This window comes from Sinohyriopsis cumingii, chromosome 9 (genome assembly GCF_028554795.1).
Source record: "Sinohyriopsis cumingii isolate HCF-2022 chromosome 9, ASM2855479v2, whole genome shotgun sequence".
NCBI classification, from domain to species: Eukaryota; Metazoa; Mollusca; class Bivalvia; order Unionida; family Unionidae; genus Sinohyriopsis; species Sinohyriopsis cumingii.
In genome coordinates, this window is record NC_142969.1 from 100,168,185 (window position 1) to 100,186,691 (window position 18,507).

General features: G+C 34.9%; 1 protein-coding gene across 1 annotated transcript in view; it reads right to left on the bottom strand.

Annotated features, from left to right (window-relative positions):
• Window positions 1-12,770: 12,770 nt before the first annotated feature.
• Window positions 12,771-18,507, bottom strand: part of LOC149792342 (c-Myc-binding protein-like) — a 38,687-nt gene continuing 32,950 nt past the window's right edge. Inside the window, exons 3-5 of the mRNA XM_089970916.1 lie at window positions 18,448-18,496; window positions 15,658-15,787; window positions 12,771-13,003 (exon numbers count right to left, since the gene is read on the bottom strand). Coding sequence (XP_089827042.1) covers window positions 12,956-13,003; window positions 15,658-15,787; window positions 18,448-18,496 — 227 coding nt within the window. The 3' untranslated portion in view covers window positions 12,771-12,955. The remainder of the gene's footprint in view (window positions 13,004-15,657; window positions 15,788-18,447; window positions 18,497-18,507) is intronic.

Sequence of the window (18,507 nt, forward strand, 5' to 3'; positions counted from 1 at the left end):
ACATTTAGGAATCAAATTTCTGATAAGACTGGTCATAAGCCCTTGTCTCTTCCTACGTGCTCTTATTTCTTATTGCTACAGACTGAAAAATAAGCAACAGAATAACATATATTTATTACAAATGCTTTACTTTCTAAGAGGTCAAGTTTACTGCCAATATTTTGTTAGATAAAACAAACCCATGTCTGATTTTATTATGGAGACTTATGAACCATTCATGTCGAAAGGCTCTGTATCATTTGTTGTTGAATCTGCCAAGCCTATCACTATTCAGATATTAAGGGACACGGCAGATTATCGGTGTATTTTTATCAGGCACATTGCTTTATTCGGAGAAGCATTCTAGTGAAAGTACCATTATTCAGAGCGTTGAGTGCGTATTCGTTAATGTCCCTCTCCAATGTGTAAATTTGTCATCCGATTTAGTCTCATGAACCGTGACAATCTGAACACTAGTTTCTTCGCCCGTTGAGGGTATACTTTTGTGACTAGTTAAGGACCTAGCTGGTGACAACGTTGTGTTTCATCTACTTGTAACGGTCAGCTGTCTTTGGATGAATATGACAATCTTATTGAAAACAAAATCCTTGATTTACATATTGTTTGTGCAGTTACCTGAGCTATGGCAAATGAGCTCTTTAGAATGGTGTTAATAGGAAGTTATGCTATTTGCTGATAAATTTGTTGGTCAGCAGTTTGATCCGTCCATTTTTGCTCTTGGTATTGATCAATCAAGATGTATTGGCCAAAATGATCCACTTTTTACTACTCATTCTCTTGATTCTAATCAGGATGACATACGACAATCACTAGTTGTCGAATAGGAACAAGATCCTGAGATCTCATATTTGTTTCATAGGGCTATTAGTGAAGCCTCTGGTACTCGCTGGTGACGAGTGGTCAGTGAGCTATCAAATTGTTGTTCTTAGGTCATAATGACAGGAAATTCTTGATATAGCTCATGAAATTCCGCTGTCTGGTCATTTAGGAGTCAGAAAGGCTTGCAACAAGATCTTACACAAATTTTATTGGCTGAAAATTTTAAAAAGTGATGTTTGTAAATACTATAGATCTTGAGGTAGGAACACCCAATCAAAAGGTGGGAACATCCAATCAAAAGATACCAAATACTCATCTGATACCTGTTCCTGCATTTGAAGAACCATTTAGTGTAACAATGGTAGACCGTGTCGGTCCATTACCCAAAATCACAACAGGCAACCAATACTTGCTGACAAAAATGTCTTCGTCCACAAAATTTCCAGAGGTAATGACTTTCAGAAATATTAGAACTAAAACCATTGTAAATCTTTGGTAATGTTTTGTTATACACTTTTGGCATTTCCTACCAGAGCTGTCCAGCTGATGATGGGTCAAATTTTATCTGTGCAATTTTCCACCTTGTGATGCTTGAATTAGGCATGCAACTGTTTAAACCTTCTGACTATAACCAGGAGAGTCAAAAGGCATAGTAAAAATTTCATAAAATTTTGAAGAACAATTTAGTCGTATTGATTTGATACAGGAGAGCATTGGGATGAAGGTTTTCAATTATTTTTGTCGGATGTTATGGAATGGGTTCAATATTCATTAGGTTTGGACCCTTTAGAACTTGCTTTTGGACATACTGTCCGTGGACCATTGAAGTTATTAAAATAGAAAGTTTGTTCAACCACAGAGTGTGACTTATTCTTCTTGATTATGTCTGTGATTTCAAATACAGACCATCAAAGGCTTGTGAAGTTGCAATGACTAATCTTCAGTCTGCTCAGTCAGGAATGATATTAAGATATGAAAGAAATGCAGAGGAAAGAAGATTTCAGCATAGTGATAAAATTCTGGCTCTCTGGTTCATACCTCAAAATCCCTTCAGGCGAAGTATTGTTTTCCTTACACAGTCGAAAAGAAAGTAAGTGATTTAAATTATACCATCAAAGATCCTTGGTTTAAATTACACCATCAAAGATCCTTGGTTTAAATTGCACCATCAAAGATCCTTCAATGAGAACATAGAAACAATTTTGTCACATAAATATGTCAAAGGAGTATGTTGATAGATATAGCCCTCTGAAACATTCAATCAATTTAGTTTTGACTGTCACATACAGTGCGGATTTAAACGATGACGTGAAATCAGGCTGTAGTGACTTTGGTGCAACCAGTCTTCGAAATTAGGAAATATTGTACAATCAGGACCAGCAACTTCCATATCTGCTGCCACAAAAGAAGGGTGAACTAAAACAGGTATAAAGCACTTGTTTGCAGATGCTCCAACGCGAATGAATATTTTCTATCAAGACGTTACAATTGTCGATTGTTTCCATGAAACAGCATCCTACCAGGATTAAACATCCCAAACAGGAACGTTAGAAGGAAATTCAATATTTGCTGGAGAATGATTTAAATAGAACAAAGGTAATATTGATTGGTTTTCACCATGTAATCTTGTGCGGAAAACAAATAATACTTTCCTTATGTGTACTGACAACGGCAAAGTGAATAGTGTTTCTAAAACATATTCATTTCCAATACCAAGAATCGATGACTGCATTGACAAAATTGGAAATGCAAAAATATGTCACCAAGTTTGATCTTTGAAGGGACTCTGGCAAATCCTACTCAGAGAAAAACAAAGGAATTTTCAACAATTGTTACTCCAGATGGACTGTATAAATTTAAAGTGATGCCGTTTGGAATGAAAGGTTCAGGTTCGACTTTTCAAAGTTAATGAGTATCATCTGTTGTGATGCTTAGAGATGACGTCATAATCTACAACGACGAATGGAAAGATCACTTGGAAACCATAACCGACTCAGTGATGCAAATATAGCAATCATTTTAGGCAAAAGGGAGTTCGGTCATGATTTGATTACATTATTAAGACAAATTGTTGGACACGGTCAACATTTAGAAGTTACGATCACTGCTATTTCTCAATTTCCAATGCCTATCAGCAAGAAGTAATCGATGCCAATTTTTAGATATGGCTGGATATTATCGGAAATTTTGCTCAAATATTTCCATAATTGCTGAATGCCAGACCAAAATACAAATCCTTGAGTTAGAAAGACCAAGTTTCATTTGTCTGGCAAATGTAAGGAGGCTTTTGATAAATTAAAGATCATACTCAAGACTGCACGAGATCTTTGAGATCCAGATCCTAATCAGTCACTGAAAATGTCTGATGATGTGAGTGATTTAGGGTTGGTAGAGTACTAATACAGGAAGACAACAATGGTGTTGATTATCCAGTGTGTTATTTTCTAAAACTTTAACAAGCAACATAGAAATTATTCCACAATCTGGAAGGAATGTTGGACTTTGAACACTTTGAAGTGTATTTAAATTCTGCTCCTTTCCGATTGTTGTATTCAGTGATCATAACCGACTAACTTTCATTGACAAAACAAATTGTTGATAGTTTGATGTTGCAGGAATGCAATGTCAGGCACTTGAGAGAAAAAAAAATCAATTGCAGACACACTTCCCTGTTTACAGTAGCATTGCTTCATTTTGTGTATGTGCTATATTATTATAAGAAGTACACGTATGTAATTTTAATGATGTATATTTTTGACAAATAAATAAAAGAAAGATTTATTACATAAATCCGTTTTCTTTATGAGGGGATTGTAAGGTATATTTCATATGTATTGTGATTCACCTGTATCCATAATTGAGAGGGTAGAAGTGGAGCCTACCTTAATGATGTCTCTTTTGATAAACACCATATTAGATATCTAATTCTTGACGATGATTTAAGATTATATATTGAAATTGTTGTAATTTGAAGGTAAACATGTTTAGTTGGGATCTGAATAAGGACATTGGTCTTCTCCTCGAAGAAAAAAAAAAATGGTCTACCTACCCGTTTCCCAGGCAGCTTGCTAAAATTGAAGTAAACAGACCTAGCCTTGTTTAAGATTTTGATGGAAAGTTCTACTGACATGACACAGTATTTTCGGAAAATGGCTATTGCAACGTAGATCAAGTTAGATAAAGATGTTTCCTTCAGAATTACTCATTTTATATCTTAAAATCAGTCTTAGTGGAATAAATTTTAGTTGTGTTCAGTTTAGAGGATTTAATTTATTCATTGGAATTACAAAGTGGTTATAGATTTAGGATTAAATCACTAAATTGGATTATTGTGAATTCAGTCAAAAACATTTTGGATTATGTCATTGTGGTCTTAGCGCTTCAATACTATTCCAAACTATTGTCACATCAGCATATTAAAACTTAAATTCATTTGGCAAACTGTTGAAATTCATTCGGAATGCTATATACTTGCGATAGAACCGTTAGAATTACTTGAGGGGTTAAGTCACAATACTTTTAGTTCTTTTTAAATTGTCACTTTGTATTGAGGAGAAATAAACTATGTGTTGAATTTTACTAAACTTGTTGGCTTTTGTTCTTTTTCTGTTACTTAATTTAAGATCATAATATTGTAGCAATAGTTTCACACATCGATACGACCTCATAAAAGGGTAGGAAGTGTTTATATACACATAAACATGCCCTTGCATACTACCACACACTATCACAAGAGAAGGGGTAACTGGGGATTTTAGTTTTAGTTTCTGAACAACATACACGAAGAAACATATACATACACAAGCTATAAAACACATTGCTTTTGGCAATTATGATTAGTATCTTTCTACTCCAGAGGTCTAAGCGGCCTGAAAAAGACCCGCATCAAACACTTCTGCCTTTCCACATACATTTAAAAAAAAAAAAAAAATATTCTTGTATAGACTCTTTTTTCTTTCAAGTTTTGACATTACAACTTCAGATGTATGCTAAAGATGTATGTCATAATTTGCTCAGCAGCCGATTAACACTGTAATAAGGTCTACACGGGGCCTGCATCTTTAAATCGGCATCTTATGAATTTTGCTTTATTTACTTTGTAAATTTAAGTGTAGCTCTCTCAGTGGCGTAGTGAGGGTAGGAGACAATTGCCATCTGATGCCAGTTGATAGGTGTGTGTGTTTGCGTGTTTGAAGACCATTATATCTCAACAACTGAAATTTTCATAGTATTTCACCTTCATCTTAGCGTAACGGGGATGATTTTTAACAAAATTTATATCTGAGGGTTGGGAAGTAACTTCTCGTTATTAAGGTTGGGGTGCCACTAAAGAACACCCCCCCCCCGCACGCATTAGTAAAACGGCAGGCAGTACCGGTCCAAGGGTTCTTCGCGCCCTTTGCTCCTTGAAAAATATCACTTCCGTCTAATTGAAAATATGTAATTTTTATAAAGGAATAAATCAAGTTCTTTCCGACGGCTTTAAAGAAATATTTTCATTACCTGGAACAAATTAATCGTCTGCATTATAACTGAAACAAAATATTGATAAATAAATTGCCTAAGGAATATTAATTGCTAACATTATACGGAATCAACATGCTGAGGAAATTCTGGAATAAAGAACGTTGCATACAGCCTGACGCACAACCGATAACGGATGTTCTCCAAGTATAACGATTATGAAATTTTAGAGTTGTAACTCTTAGATTTTATGTTCACAACGACTTCTATATTAGTAAACTGCTCCTTTACTTCAATTTAAGTGTGTAATGATATGTCTCTTGTACTAGAACTTCTGAAATCCAGTGGTTTATGAAGTCATTTTGTCATAAAAGCATTGAACTATAAGGGGCGGTAAATCCAATGAAACCCAAGAAGACAACCGCCTTTATTCCTCCAGTATAAAGGTAGAAGTACACATATATACATGACATTACAATTAGAGTACTTTGCCATTATCTACTTGGACCGTAAGTAGGCGAACCTACACTTTTTTATTATCAGTGGTTACTCACCCAGCTTACAGTCTTGCTTCAATAAGCTTATTTCAATACAACCACTGAGAAATGCTGATACTATCTTCTTTAAAAAAATGGTTGCATGTTGTTTATACTCTGTAAGAAAACAGTTGTATTGTTTACAACACCAGTCAACAAGTTTAATCCTTTACCAAAAAAGTTACAAGGAAATTAAGTATGCCACTCAATGGCCAGTCAGAAACCAATTTTAAAATGATTGTGCTACAGATTCATTCATGTATGTGTTTAGTGAATGACAATCCAAAGTGACAAAATGAGCAATATTGTTTGTAGTGAAATTGAATATAACAAGTATTACATTAAGCCCAAATTGGCACAATGCAAGTGGAGTTGATAAATGACCAAGGTTAGGAGTGTGCTTTCTGTTCCAATTTCTACAAATTCTGTTCATGACAAAAGTTGTAACATTTGATATTTGATGGCAGAAGAGACTCGTTTGTACAAAACTCAGAACTGCCTAAAAGTCAAGATGGGTTTTTTTGTTTCTTTAAAAAAAATTCAAACTCTCTTTATCAGTTTTAGTCAGGAAGTAATTGAAAGGTTGTTATATCTGTATAGATAAGTAATATTTATACCCCTGCCCTCAGCAAAGTTAGGGGAGGGGGATATACTGGAGTCATCATGTTCATCCATCTTTCCATCAAAGTCTTGCTAACTTACCATCTCATCCCTTCAGTACTCCTTTCATGAAACTCTGTATGCTTCTAATTCATGACAAAGCACTGTATCCTGTCAAAATTAAACTCGTCTCTATTTTCATTACAAACTGTGGATATCCAGCTGTCATACTCGTCTGGTCCATTTCTCCATAACAATCTGAGATATCTTCATAAAACATGGTATCCATCCGTGTCTTACCACGAGTGTTATGTCCCTTATATCATTAAACTTTACTCAGATTAGTATTTATTCAGTTTCTCCATTTATGGAGAAAACATTGTATTAACACTTCATTTCTCCAAATTGGGGTGAGGTTTTCTATAACTACTTGCGTATTGACAGATCCAGTTTACTGCAGATCTGCATATTTTGTACAAATATGAAAGGCTACTAAAATGCTCCCTGCTAAATATCATCAAGTGTCTTTTAACAGAGTTAGAGAAGAAATGGTTTACTTTTTTCCTCTCTTTATTTTGTAATTGCAGGCATTCTGGATTGCAAATTAACATCATACATGCAGAATTTAAAAGCATTTATGCAAGGATGCTTTTTGTATATTTTTAGTCACACTGAATTTTAGCATTTAATATTAACCACCATATTTGATGGATGATCAACATAATTTCCATAAACTTGAAATGCTGTCATGCTGTTGGTCAAAGTCTGATTATCCAATTTAGAGAAGCCATTTAAAATTTTTTTCTGCTTCAGTAACAGTGTCAATATCTGATAGTAGATCATCATTTGTACAAAATTAAAAAGCCTTTATGCCAGAATGCGTTCTTTTAATATGTTGATTGCTGTTGAGTGGTTTGTGAAAATTAAAAAGCCTTTATGCCAGAATGCATTCTTTTAATTTGTTGATTGCTGTCGAGTGGTTTGTGAAAATTAAAAAGCTTAATGCCAGAATGTGTTCTTTTAATTTGTTGATTGCTGTTGAGTAGTTTGTAAAAATTAAAAAGCTTTTAATTTATTAATTGCTGTTGAATGGTGTGTGACAAGTCTTTTTAAGTTTATCTGTTTTAGTAAAATTAGCCTACTTGATTGCAGATCTACATCATTTACACATGAAAGGTCTTGATGCCAGACTGCCTCCTGACAAATCTTGTTGAAATGGACAACTGGAAATTAAGAAGAGTAAATGATGATCAACAATGGAGAGCTGATGCAGTGGACACAAGACTATACCATAACTCTCACTTGGTGATATGGCTAAAAAATGTTAGTGAAATATAATGTATTACTTCCTAGTGTTATGTATATTTGATTTAATTATATCTGATATTAATTATCAGTTTTAAATTATTTTAAAAATTTTCATTACATGATATTGTAATGTAAATTTATGCACTGGAGATGATACTTTTTCCAGAAAATAGTTTGACAGTGACTGTTCGTTTTAGTAAACACCAGGTGTTCATCTAGAGCTTAACCTTTATTCAAGATTTGTAGCAACCATGTAAATAAGTTCTATTTTTATTTTAAAATGATTGGTTGTTGTCGAGGTCATGATGGGACTATGTGGTTTAAGATGTAAACAATTATTTTATTTTATTTCTTAGAGTAAAATGATTGGGTCTTGTCAAGGACATATATGGGCTACATGATTTTTAACATGTAAACATGACAACGTGACCCTTATCTGGGGTGTAAAATTCAAGTTTTAAACCATCATATTGGAGAAGTAAACACAGTTGAGCTGTTTCTTTACACTGGAAGGTGTTGTGAAGTTTGGAATTATTTCAAATTACTTGGATTCGAAAGGATTAATTCTTTTTCCTGGAAAATACGTGTGCTCACATGAAATTCCTGAACAAAGACAGCTGTTATAAAAATTGATTTTGATTTCCAAAACTGGAATAATATTTGTTTCTACAAGGAACTGTAGACTTCAACACTACATGTTACAGCATACGTTGTCTGTTGAAGTGTCGAATTTTGAATTACAGAAAATTTTAAGGCTGAATGCAATGAGCATTAAAATCTTATCGCATTTAAGCCAGGAAAGTCTTTGTGAAGGGTCACTTCGACCTTTCTTCGTTCATCTCCCCATGTCAGTGTAAACTTCAAAGGGACAGCATTCTGACTCTGTGAAATTGACCAGGGTATCTTAACACGGTCTTTAGAAAATAAACATTTGAGCTACCAACCCTAACTGCTTGGTAGGAACCTATGTCCACTTAACATTTTTTCAAAGGGATATTGTCACACACTGTTGTTCACAGATTCTGAGCTGTCTAAACCTGGTGAAAGGAATTATTTCTTTGGGAAAAATTAGGGACCGCTGCTTACAATTGGGCAGAATAAATTAGGACGTACACTTTAGAGCAACCAGACTAAAGTGATGACCTTAGGCGAAATTCTTTAGTCTGAAAATTTCTTGGAAGAGGACTCTGGGGAAGCATAGAGAGATTAGTGCTTTCATCGTGAAACAAGAAAAGGACCAGGTGGTTGTCTTGTAAAAAGACATGTTTAGTGCTAGGACGCACAAGTTCTGAAAGAACAGCTAATGTATGCAATTTTAGTTTCCCGTAAATTATTTGTTTGTTTGTTTATGCAAATGTGTCACTATGACTAGGTTTCCATATATTGTGTCGTTTATTCAGTTCATGGAAATGTGTTGATGCTAGAGTTGTTATGCAATTTATTTTATTCAATTTCATGGAGACTGTTGATGCTAGAGTTGTTATGCAATTTATTTACAATTTCATGGAGAGTGTTGATGCTAGAGTTGTTATGCAATTTATTTTATTCAATTTCATGGAAAGTGTTGATGCTAGAATTGTTATGCAATCTACCTTTTAATTATACAGTTATTAGTTCATTGGTAGATTTGATCGCATGCAATCCAAATGTTCATATGGTTATAAGAGAGAACTGTTTTGTTTGTTAGGACAATACAGATATCGTGAGTTAACAATACTTACCTTCCTTAATTTATCTGATTTTGTAATACTTGGATAATCCTGTAAATGTGTAGTAGCATATGTAAAATAATACGGTAATTTAAGACCTGCCGCCGGAAAGCAAGGTCAATGTCCTATCGTATTAAGTCCGAATTTACGCGATGTGTGGAGAGCAAGATGCTCTGAATAATGTAAGTGAATTGTATGTACCTATAGAGAGTGGGATATATAGAATTATGGGGTGATTTTGTCCTTTAAGGAACAGCTTTCTGAGAGAAAGACAAGACAGTCTGAAGTCAGAAATCCAAGAAAGAAAGCCGAGATCAAAATAAAGGACCAGGCAGGGGCAAAGACATTGATATACGGTCAGACAGGAAGGTGATGCAAATCAGTTGTGGACATTGCGCTCTTTTCACCTCTTGTTATAATGATGAAATAAATCCAAATTTGGCACACCTGTTAAATTCTACTGATATTATTATATTTTTTCAAATCTTGTTGTTTTCACACTTTCTTGTGTTAATGTTATTTCGAGCCTAAACATGTAACATAAGAACAGTATTATGTCATACACAGAATAAGTTACAACTACTGATTCTATTTTTTTTTACAAGTACTGTGAAAGACACCTAATACACCTGTCCCATGTCTAATAGTCCTCTATGTACTTCCTGACGATGCAAAACAACTGTTGCAGTCAAAGACACCAATTTTTGAGTGAAAAAAATAAACTACTGACAATACCACTCTCCTTCTATTGAAAATGAACTAAATCACACAAGTTGACAGACTTCCTTGGCTTGAAATCTGTTTCCTCGCTGAATTTGTGCTAATTTTACTTATCCTGTCTGCATGTTCAGTCACCGATTGCAAATAGCAATAAAACGAGACATTGCAAATTTGTTCCACATGTATGATTTAAAGTACTTTACAGATCATTTCATAACCACTTTTACTCAAAGTTTCTATGCTGCTTTGTATTTACTTAGATCTGTATCTATTTAGATGAATTTAGATGCAAGTACTTCCTATGTGTCACACAGGGAATACACACATATATTAAGTTATGAATGGTGGTTATAGTTTACCCTGGACTATAAAAAAAACATTAACCACCAATCAGAACTGAATGGATCATATTTCACTGCATGACACATGAGAAGTATAGGCCGCATATCTGACCCAAGTGGACAAGATCCAAAGTAACAGTAAAACTTCAAGTAAATGTGATTATTAAATAATGAGTATTTAAATTATACCTGGGGAATATGTATGCAACGTCTCCTTTATACTGAACATGTGGACTAGATAAAATAATTAGCACTGAATTGGTGAGTGGTGGATATTAAGAACCATGTTACCTTGTGTGAATTTGTAGAAGGTACAAATGGATGTTGTCTGTAGTTATTTTTATCTTTTACTGACAAAAATGAATGCTTGTGCCAGCTGCTTCAGATGAATTCCGAATTAAGAATAAAACAACAAACCCGACAAGCTGTCTTTTGGTAATGTGTTAATAGTGCCATATTTATTTATGACTGCTAAAGATTAAAGTAACATGTACAGGGTAAATGTAATTTTGTATTGATTCTTCATTTCTTGTATTTATATGAGAACAGATATGGTAAAAGTATTGATGCACTGATGAATTGCTTAACCCCTATTTACCATGACAATAACCTCTGACCTTCACACCTAAGTGTCTATAGCTTTATTATTCCCCTAAATGCAAGCCATCCACAATGTTTGGTCAAGGAAATTATTCTAAACAAAAGTTATCCTGTAAAACCTATTTTCTTTTAGACAAATGACCCAGACATTTGATCTTTTAACTCCAAAACCAATATAGACTGCAAACCCTTCACAAACTTTGATCAAGGTGCACAGTCTAGAGTTCTTGGTATTATGCACACAAAAAGCAACTATTTTTCTTCTTTCTGTCAATGACCTTGACCTTTAATCTTCAAACCCTGAAATCAATAGGTTTCTTCCTTATTGCAAGTACAAGCCATCCACAAAGTTTGGCAACTGTTGATGGTGGAAAACTAAAGTCACTGTGCAGAAAAAAAAATTGGCAATCAACAGGTAGACTAACATAAGAAGTATCTGTTAAATGTAGGAAGAGGATGCATATTTTTGTTGATATATAAAAGTCTGATCCCAATTAAAATCCAATTTTTTCCACTTTTTCTTCACATTCCAAGTATAACAAAATTTGAGTACCACTGTGATTGGTCAAACAGGTGCATGTAACTAAACAAGAAATTTTAAATTTTGTCACACTTCAACTTGAACTGTTATTCTTTGTGATCTATATCTAAATTGTCAAAATGTGCTCCATGGGCTAAGTCCATTTCCAAACAAAGCAAACCATTATCTCATACAGGTGCATACATATAGCATTGTTACTGTTCTGCAACTGGAACAGACCTGCATTATAAACTTGCTATTATTACATCAATTATATAACAATATAATTTCTTATCATGACAATGACCTCTGACTTCAGACCCCAGAATCAATGTTTCTTTCTTACCCTAAATGCATGTCCCCCTCCCAGTTACCACACGTGGTTTTGTCCAAACCTTAATTTCAAGTCCTCCACAGTGATGTAGCAAGAAATTCTGGTCCCCCTCCCAATAAAACAAGTTTTTAAATGGGAATTTGTTGCCCCAACTGGGCCAGTAGCACCCCACCCCCGAAAAAATACATTGTCACAGGGGCAAGGTGGTTGCTATGCAACTGGTTTTCCACAAAGGGTACAATTTCATCAGAGCATACTGAACACTTTTGAAATAAATTAAAATGTATGGGTCATTTATCTATGTCAATAGAAGTGGCCACAAGACCTACGATGATTTACAAGTCTGACATTTTATAAAAAACGTTTTTAAAAAATAGTGTTTTCAAAGGAGTCAAATGGACTATTTAAACAGAGGACACTATAAAAAAATAAGAATGTGAACTGTCAAAATTGTGAGTTTAGTTTTGCATCTGTTTACAAATTAAATCAGGAAACGACTGAATTTATTATCTGATGTCTTTAGATCAATAAACATGGATGTACAAATTCATGGGATCTTGTCATGGAATAAATCATATGGGAAATTTTGAAAGTGCAAGGGCACCTCAATGTGAGTGACAAATTATTGTCAGATCAAGAGATTAGGCAATTAATTAATTTTGACAGGGATAACTTACCAAATTTGTATATACTGAAAGGTTCAAGCCATAAAGATATAGATTAACTGTCATTTCATAAAAACATTAAAGACTAAGCTTTGACATAAAATCAGTTGAGGCTGTCAGATCTATACAAAATAATGTGCAAATCAAGTACAAATGATGGTATAAAAGTGCTCCATTTTACTGACTGCTAAACAGCAAATGGACACATAATATTATTAAGATCTATGATAAACAGTATGTACACATTTTAACCTTGATGTGTTCTGATGTCTGCTAGTTTGTCTGTGCTGCATGGGGGATGAAATGAAAAAATTTGATGGCTAGAGTGTCATAATAAAATTAACTCTCGGGAGCCTGCTCCTCTGCTGGTGGTTCATGTTGCTGCAGCTGAAAAAAAAAATAACGAATGAATTGTTAATAAATAATAAGAAAACTGCTTATTAAGAATAATCAAGGATGAAACGTGTCCTTTATGGACAGAGGTCCCTTATATGGAATAGTCATCAAGCTATTGTGTATTTTTGCAGACATATGTGGAGTTTTGTAACAACTAATTGAAGTGTTTTGAATAAACTAAGTAATATGAAGAAATGTGTTAAGCGTTTATTACAACAAAAACCATGGACGTTTAAAGGCACATGTTAGCATGAGTGGGATGAACATTGTCTGAGAATGTATTTTTTTAATAAAGAATGATTAAAATAAGAACATTATTTTCAATCATCATATGAGATATTGATAAGTGAAACACTGGTATCTTAAAATCAGGTAGAAATGGCCCAGATGATCACACCTTACAACATCCGTTTAAGATTGCAACAGGGCTGTAATGTTTTCCATGTCTAAAGGTTCAGCTGATGCAGCATGCTAAAAAAAAAAACCCATGTGGCCAATGACATAAGGTCAGAAACTGGACCTAAAGTGTCATCTAATTTAATGATTTAAGCATAAACAGTTAAAACAAAATTTAACCAAAGTCAGTAAAGCATGAAATATCAGTCACTGAGAGCTAATTATGTGACATATGTATCCCTCACATAGTTTCATGATTTCAATTGCAAGTGTAACTTTCTGTTCAGAACACGTGGTGACAAGATATTCAAGATGGCAAATGTAATGGCCATGCTAGGTGTCTGAGTAGAATCATCTTCATTTAGGACCTACCAGACATAAGAAGCCTCCTGGTGAAAACCCCATGTGGATGTTATCATCTTTTATGAAGGTCAGAGTAGAAATAACAAGATTTTTCAAGACTGCCTCCTTTGTGACCATACTGGATGTCTGAGAGGCACCATTTGAATTTAGGACAAAATTGGCTTCGGGACAAGTGTGAAAAGTTTAATGACAATCTTTCACATGGTTTAGGAGAAGCACCAATAACAAATTTGTGTTAATGGACAGATGGGCAACAAATGCATGATGGACAACAGGCCATCCCATAAGCTCTTCTGGTTTATGACCACCAAAAACCAAAATATATTTTTGTTGGCACATTTAGAGTCATATCTGTCCTAAAAGTCGCCTTTCATCAGTTATCACCTGTTCACAACAGTAATTCTAATCCCCTCCCCCATTTTGCAAATTTTGCATATATAAATACTTTGTATGTAACTGTAGCCTGCCTTTGGTTGCCAGGTGTTTCCTAATTAAAATTTTTCTCCCTTCCTTAAGTAGTCACTGGCATATAACTATACAGATCGCTCAGTACATGAAAACTAAATTTTTGCTTGATGAGGAAGGCACTGTTTAGATATAAAGGAATGTGCAAACATTTCTTATCTTGCTTTTAATGCATACACCAGTCACGTTGACAATGCAACTCCAAGGTGACAATATGTACAATTTGAAAGAGAGGTAGTTTTTATCATTAGGGTCAAAGCAAAGTGTTTGTTGGATGGTGTTTAAAATAGTAGTTTTGTTGTTGCAGAGATATGTTGGCCTTTTGTGCCAGGTATAGTTCAATATCTTCATCTAGTGACCTGTCAAAATCTGAGCTATCTCAGAAGGATTTTTTTTATTTTTTGAGAAGACATACAAGTTATTCCTTTTTATAAGGATCAGGGGTCATATAATATTTAAAATGAGACTGTAAAAGCAAGCAAAGTTTCAGTTCATGGGTCACACAGAGTAGCCATATATGGCTTCTTTTGATTTGTTGTTAATCACTGGCATTTCATATAAGCTGATTGTCTATTGATCTTAGTGCACAAATGGCTTAACCTCATATTATTTTTAAAGCATGAACAGCTTTTTCCAAGTGAAATTTGGCCAACAAAGAGTCAATCATCTTTTATAGTCATATGTAAACTGTCAATCAGTAGTGAAATTATGGTTTTGTCATGGTGCACGAAACAAACTAAAACAGTGATGATTTAAATTACAGGACGGATTGGGGACCCTGAGTGGCTGAGTGGTCTAAAGCGCTCTCCATTACGGATCACTGACATCTCACCTCTGTCTGCGTGGGTTCGAGTCTTGAATTCGGCTAATGTCAGTATGTGAGAAAGCTTGCCAGGAGATTCTCGTGGGTCGGTGGTTCTTTCTGGGTTCTTCCTCCACCATTAATACTGGCTGCCATGCATAGCCTATCGTGTGCTGAAAATTGGCGTTTAACCCAACAACAACAGGATGGATTATTTTGAGCAGGATAAAGTAATTTTGTGTGGAACATAAATTTGGAGTGAACAACATTCAAATATTTTATGATTTTGCGGAACAGTGAACATAAACAATCTTTATATAATAATAACAATAAGAACAACTATAATGATATTTGGTTTATCATATTTGTTCAAAAACTAATTTTAAAAGAAGAACTTGTTCATAAAATTCACCATGTATGAAGGCCAGTTTTGCCTATTCCCATGGATGGCCTCTATTGACAGGTTTTACTACTTAAATTTCTGGATAGCAGATGGTATCCTTTTCATTTCATGTAATTCTCATTATTCAATGGTTCTTTAAATTCATGGTTTCCTGCAAGAATGAAATCCTGGAAATTGGCAACTCATAAAAAAAATAGTGACAGTAATATGCTTCACCTTTGCTCTGAGTTCATCATTCTGCTCCTGTAACACAGCCATTTTCTGTCTGAGTTCTGACACCTCAAGCTTTAGAGCTTCTACATCAGCTGTCTCTGGGCCTGCAGCCCCCAAGTGCTGTTTGAGAAAACTGGTATGCTGGTTAAGGCAAAATACTCGACTAAATGAATCTTGGCTTTAAAATGACCCATCGCAAGACTGAACAAAATCTGTCAAGGGGTTTTGGGATACATGAAAATGAAAAATCTGTGACCCAAACCTTTTATAAAACATTTTTCTATAACTGGGACTTTGACATATAATTCATATAATTATCAATCAGGTACAATTATACACACACACACACACACACATACACACACCAAATAGAGTGGAATGTTTTACCTCTGGATCCTACAGGAGAATGCTTGCCATGGTACACTAAGGGTAAATGAGTTGGCACATAAAGCCAGTGAGCGGTGTAAATGGTACTCAGGGCAATAATGATGGCCCAAAGGGCCGAAGCCAAGGTAGTGTTATTTTCCTGCTTTTTATCAGCTGTTCTGGCACCCCAAGATATCTGGCACCTGGGGCCCCTGTTTGCCCCCACCCCACATGAGTATGCTACTGAATGCTTGATAACATTAACAGAACTTTTAAATATAAATAAATAATACTACCAATTTCCCAAAGAGATTTAAAAGGCACACAGGGAAGGGTGATGCTGTTGCAATCTCCTTCTCGGGAATGGAGGGGGTGCCTTGATATGAAGATGAAGTGGGACCGTTCTTCCTTCCTCTATAAATGTGGCAACATTCAGCCAAGTCCCATACTACATCACTCAACAGACAATAGGACAACCATCAGTACATGTACATTCAGAATTAGACTGAAACATCCCCAGAAAGGATATGTTTGGACAAATGAGTCTACAGACAACAAAGGTGAATTTTACTGAGCATTCATACACATGTTGGAGCATGAGAATTAAGGAGTAAGACAGTCTGCATGTTGGGTGTGACTATAGAATCTGACTAGAATTGTGCTCTTTTCCTTTCTGTCCCTCCATTGGAGGAGGGAAAATTTAGCTCTGTGTCCCTGAAGAAGACAGCAATCAAATCATAGCTTGTGATGCATTAAGCAAATAATTAAAACTTTGGCACATATACAGATTAATCATACAATCTTCAATTGTATCTGAAGGTTTCAAGTCTCCGTCCTGAGTGGTGTTGGAGGAATAGCATAGCAAACAAAATAATTTTATTGCTCATTTTATTCATAATTATAGCCTATCAGGGGTTGACAAATTCTGAAAACCCATGGCTGTCTCTGGGCAACCTGTCTAAAAATCTGGCTTCTCAATAGATTTATCTGGCTGCTCAGTGAGGTGTACAATTTAAGACAGAATGTTGGTATCTTAAAGAACATATTTTCTTTTCCTTTGCTGTGGAAAAAACCATTGATATTCTCTTTTTTTACATTTAATCTGTTTAAGATAGGCAAATAAATCTTAATCAAACCATATCCTTTATTCATGGTGTCTTGTTGTCCATGAGCTGAATTTAAATAATTATGGTTTAGGTACGTGCAATCTATAATCATATACTTGAATCCAGTGTTTAAATTGTCCAGATCTGTAAACTTTCCATGTGGGATGTTTGTAAAGTAGCCATTTCCACATGTGCCAATACTGCATGCAACAACACTTGTGACTGGTTTGATCATTTAAACTTGCCATTCTGCACTCTTTGTTTAAATGAACAAAGCCACCAGAAACAACTATCACATGCTCGATACCAAAATGCTCACTTCTTCAACAGACCAATCAGAATGCATAATACCAGATCATAGACATTCAGTGTGTCAAGCCAAAGATGAAAGAAAGCACTATCATATGCTGGTGTGTTGACAAAGATTAATGTTATGTAAGTATATATCCTGAGAGGTTGGTAGTACTCATTGATTACTGGCTAACAGCTCTGGATTAATGCAAGTACTTTTACTAATAACTACCACCGAATACTCAAACTAAGGCTAATTTAATGATTACATGTTTGTTTATGGAAAATATATTAACTATCATTAAACTTATAACATTATCAATTTTTTAATAGTTTTTACTTGCACTACTGGGCTTTCACACTGAAAAAAAAGTAGCTGCCAAGCCATATATGTTGAGTTGTCCTCATGAAATTGAACTTTCTACCCCTGTAGATGCAAAAGTATGCCCAACCTCCATTCCCTGGAAGAGATCAAAATTCTGAAACCACAGATTACCGGCATCCCATTGTATCCCAAGTTTTTAAGCCTCCTTCTTGAACAAAGTGTTAGGAATTGTGGGATATTGGGAGCATATCCAAGGACCATGTGTGCACAGACATATATGCACATCTAGCTAGGTGGGCTCTATCACATAATCCCATCTTTCTTAATAAGTACAGTGATAAAAAGTAAACTAGACTATAAAAAAAAATACTGCTACTGTGTATATAACTTTATAGTCTTGATTCCCATGATACAAAATAATGATACCTACCGTGATAGATCAAACAAAAAGTATTAGCTAATTTTAGGTGGTCTCTCATTAAAGGTCATCACATTACATAACACATCTGATCAATGCATCTTGTATGACAGGCAGGCATCCATAAAAGTGGTATTTCAAGTCCTTTCATGCAAGGTTGAGAGGCCAGGTGTGTAACAAAAACAATGTTTAGGAGGAAAACAGTAAAATCCCATCTCTCTGCAAAGAATTGGGAAACGATTACAGTATCCTTCATTCCTGTAATCTTCAGACTTGATAAAGGATACTCTAAGGCATTGTTTGGTTTCTCTGGCTCCTCATACAGCCCAACTAATACTGAAATCATA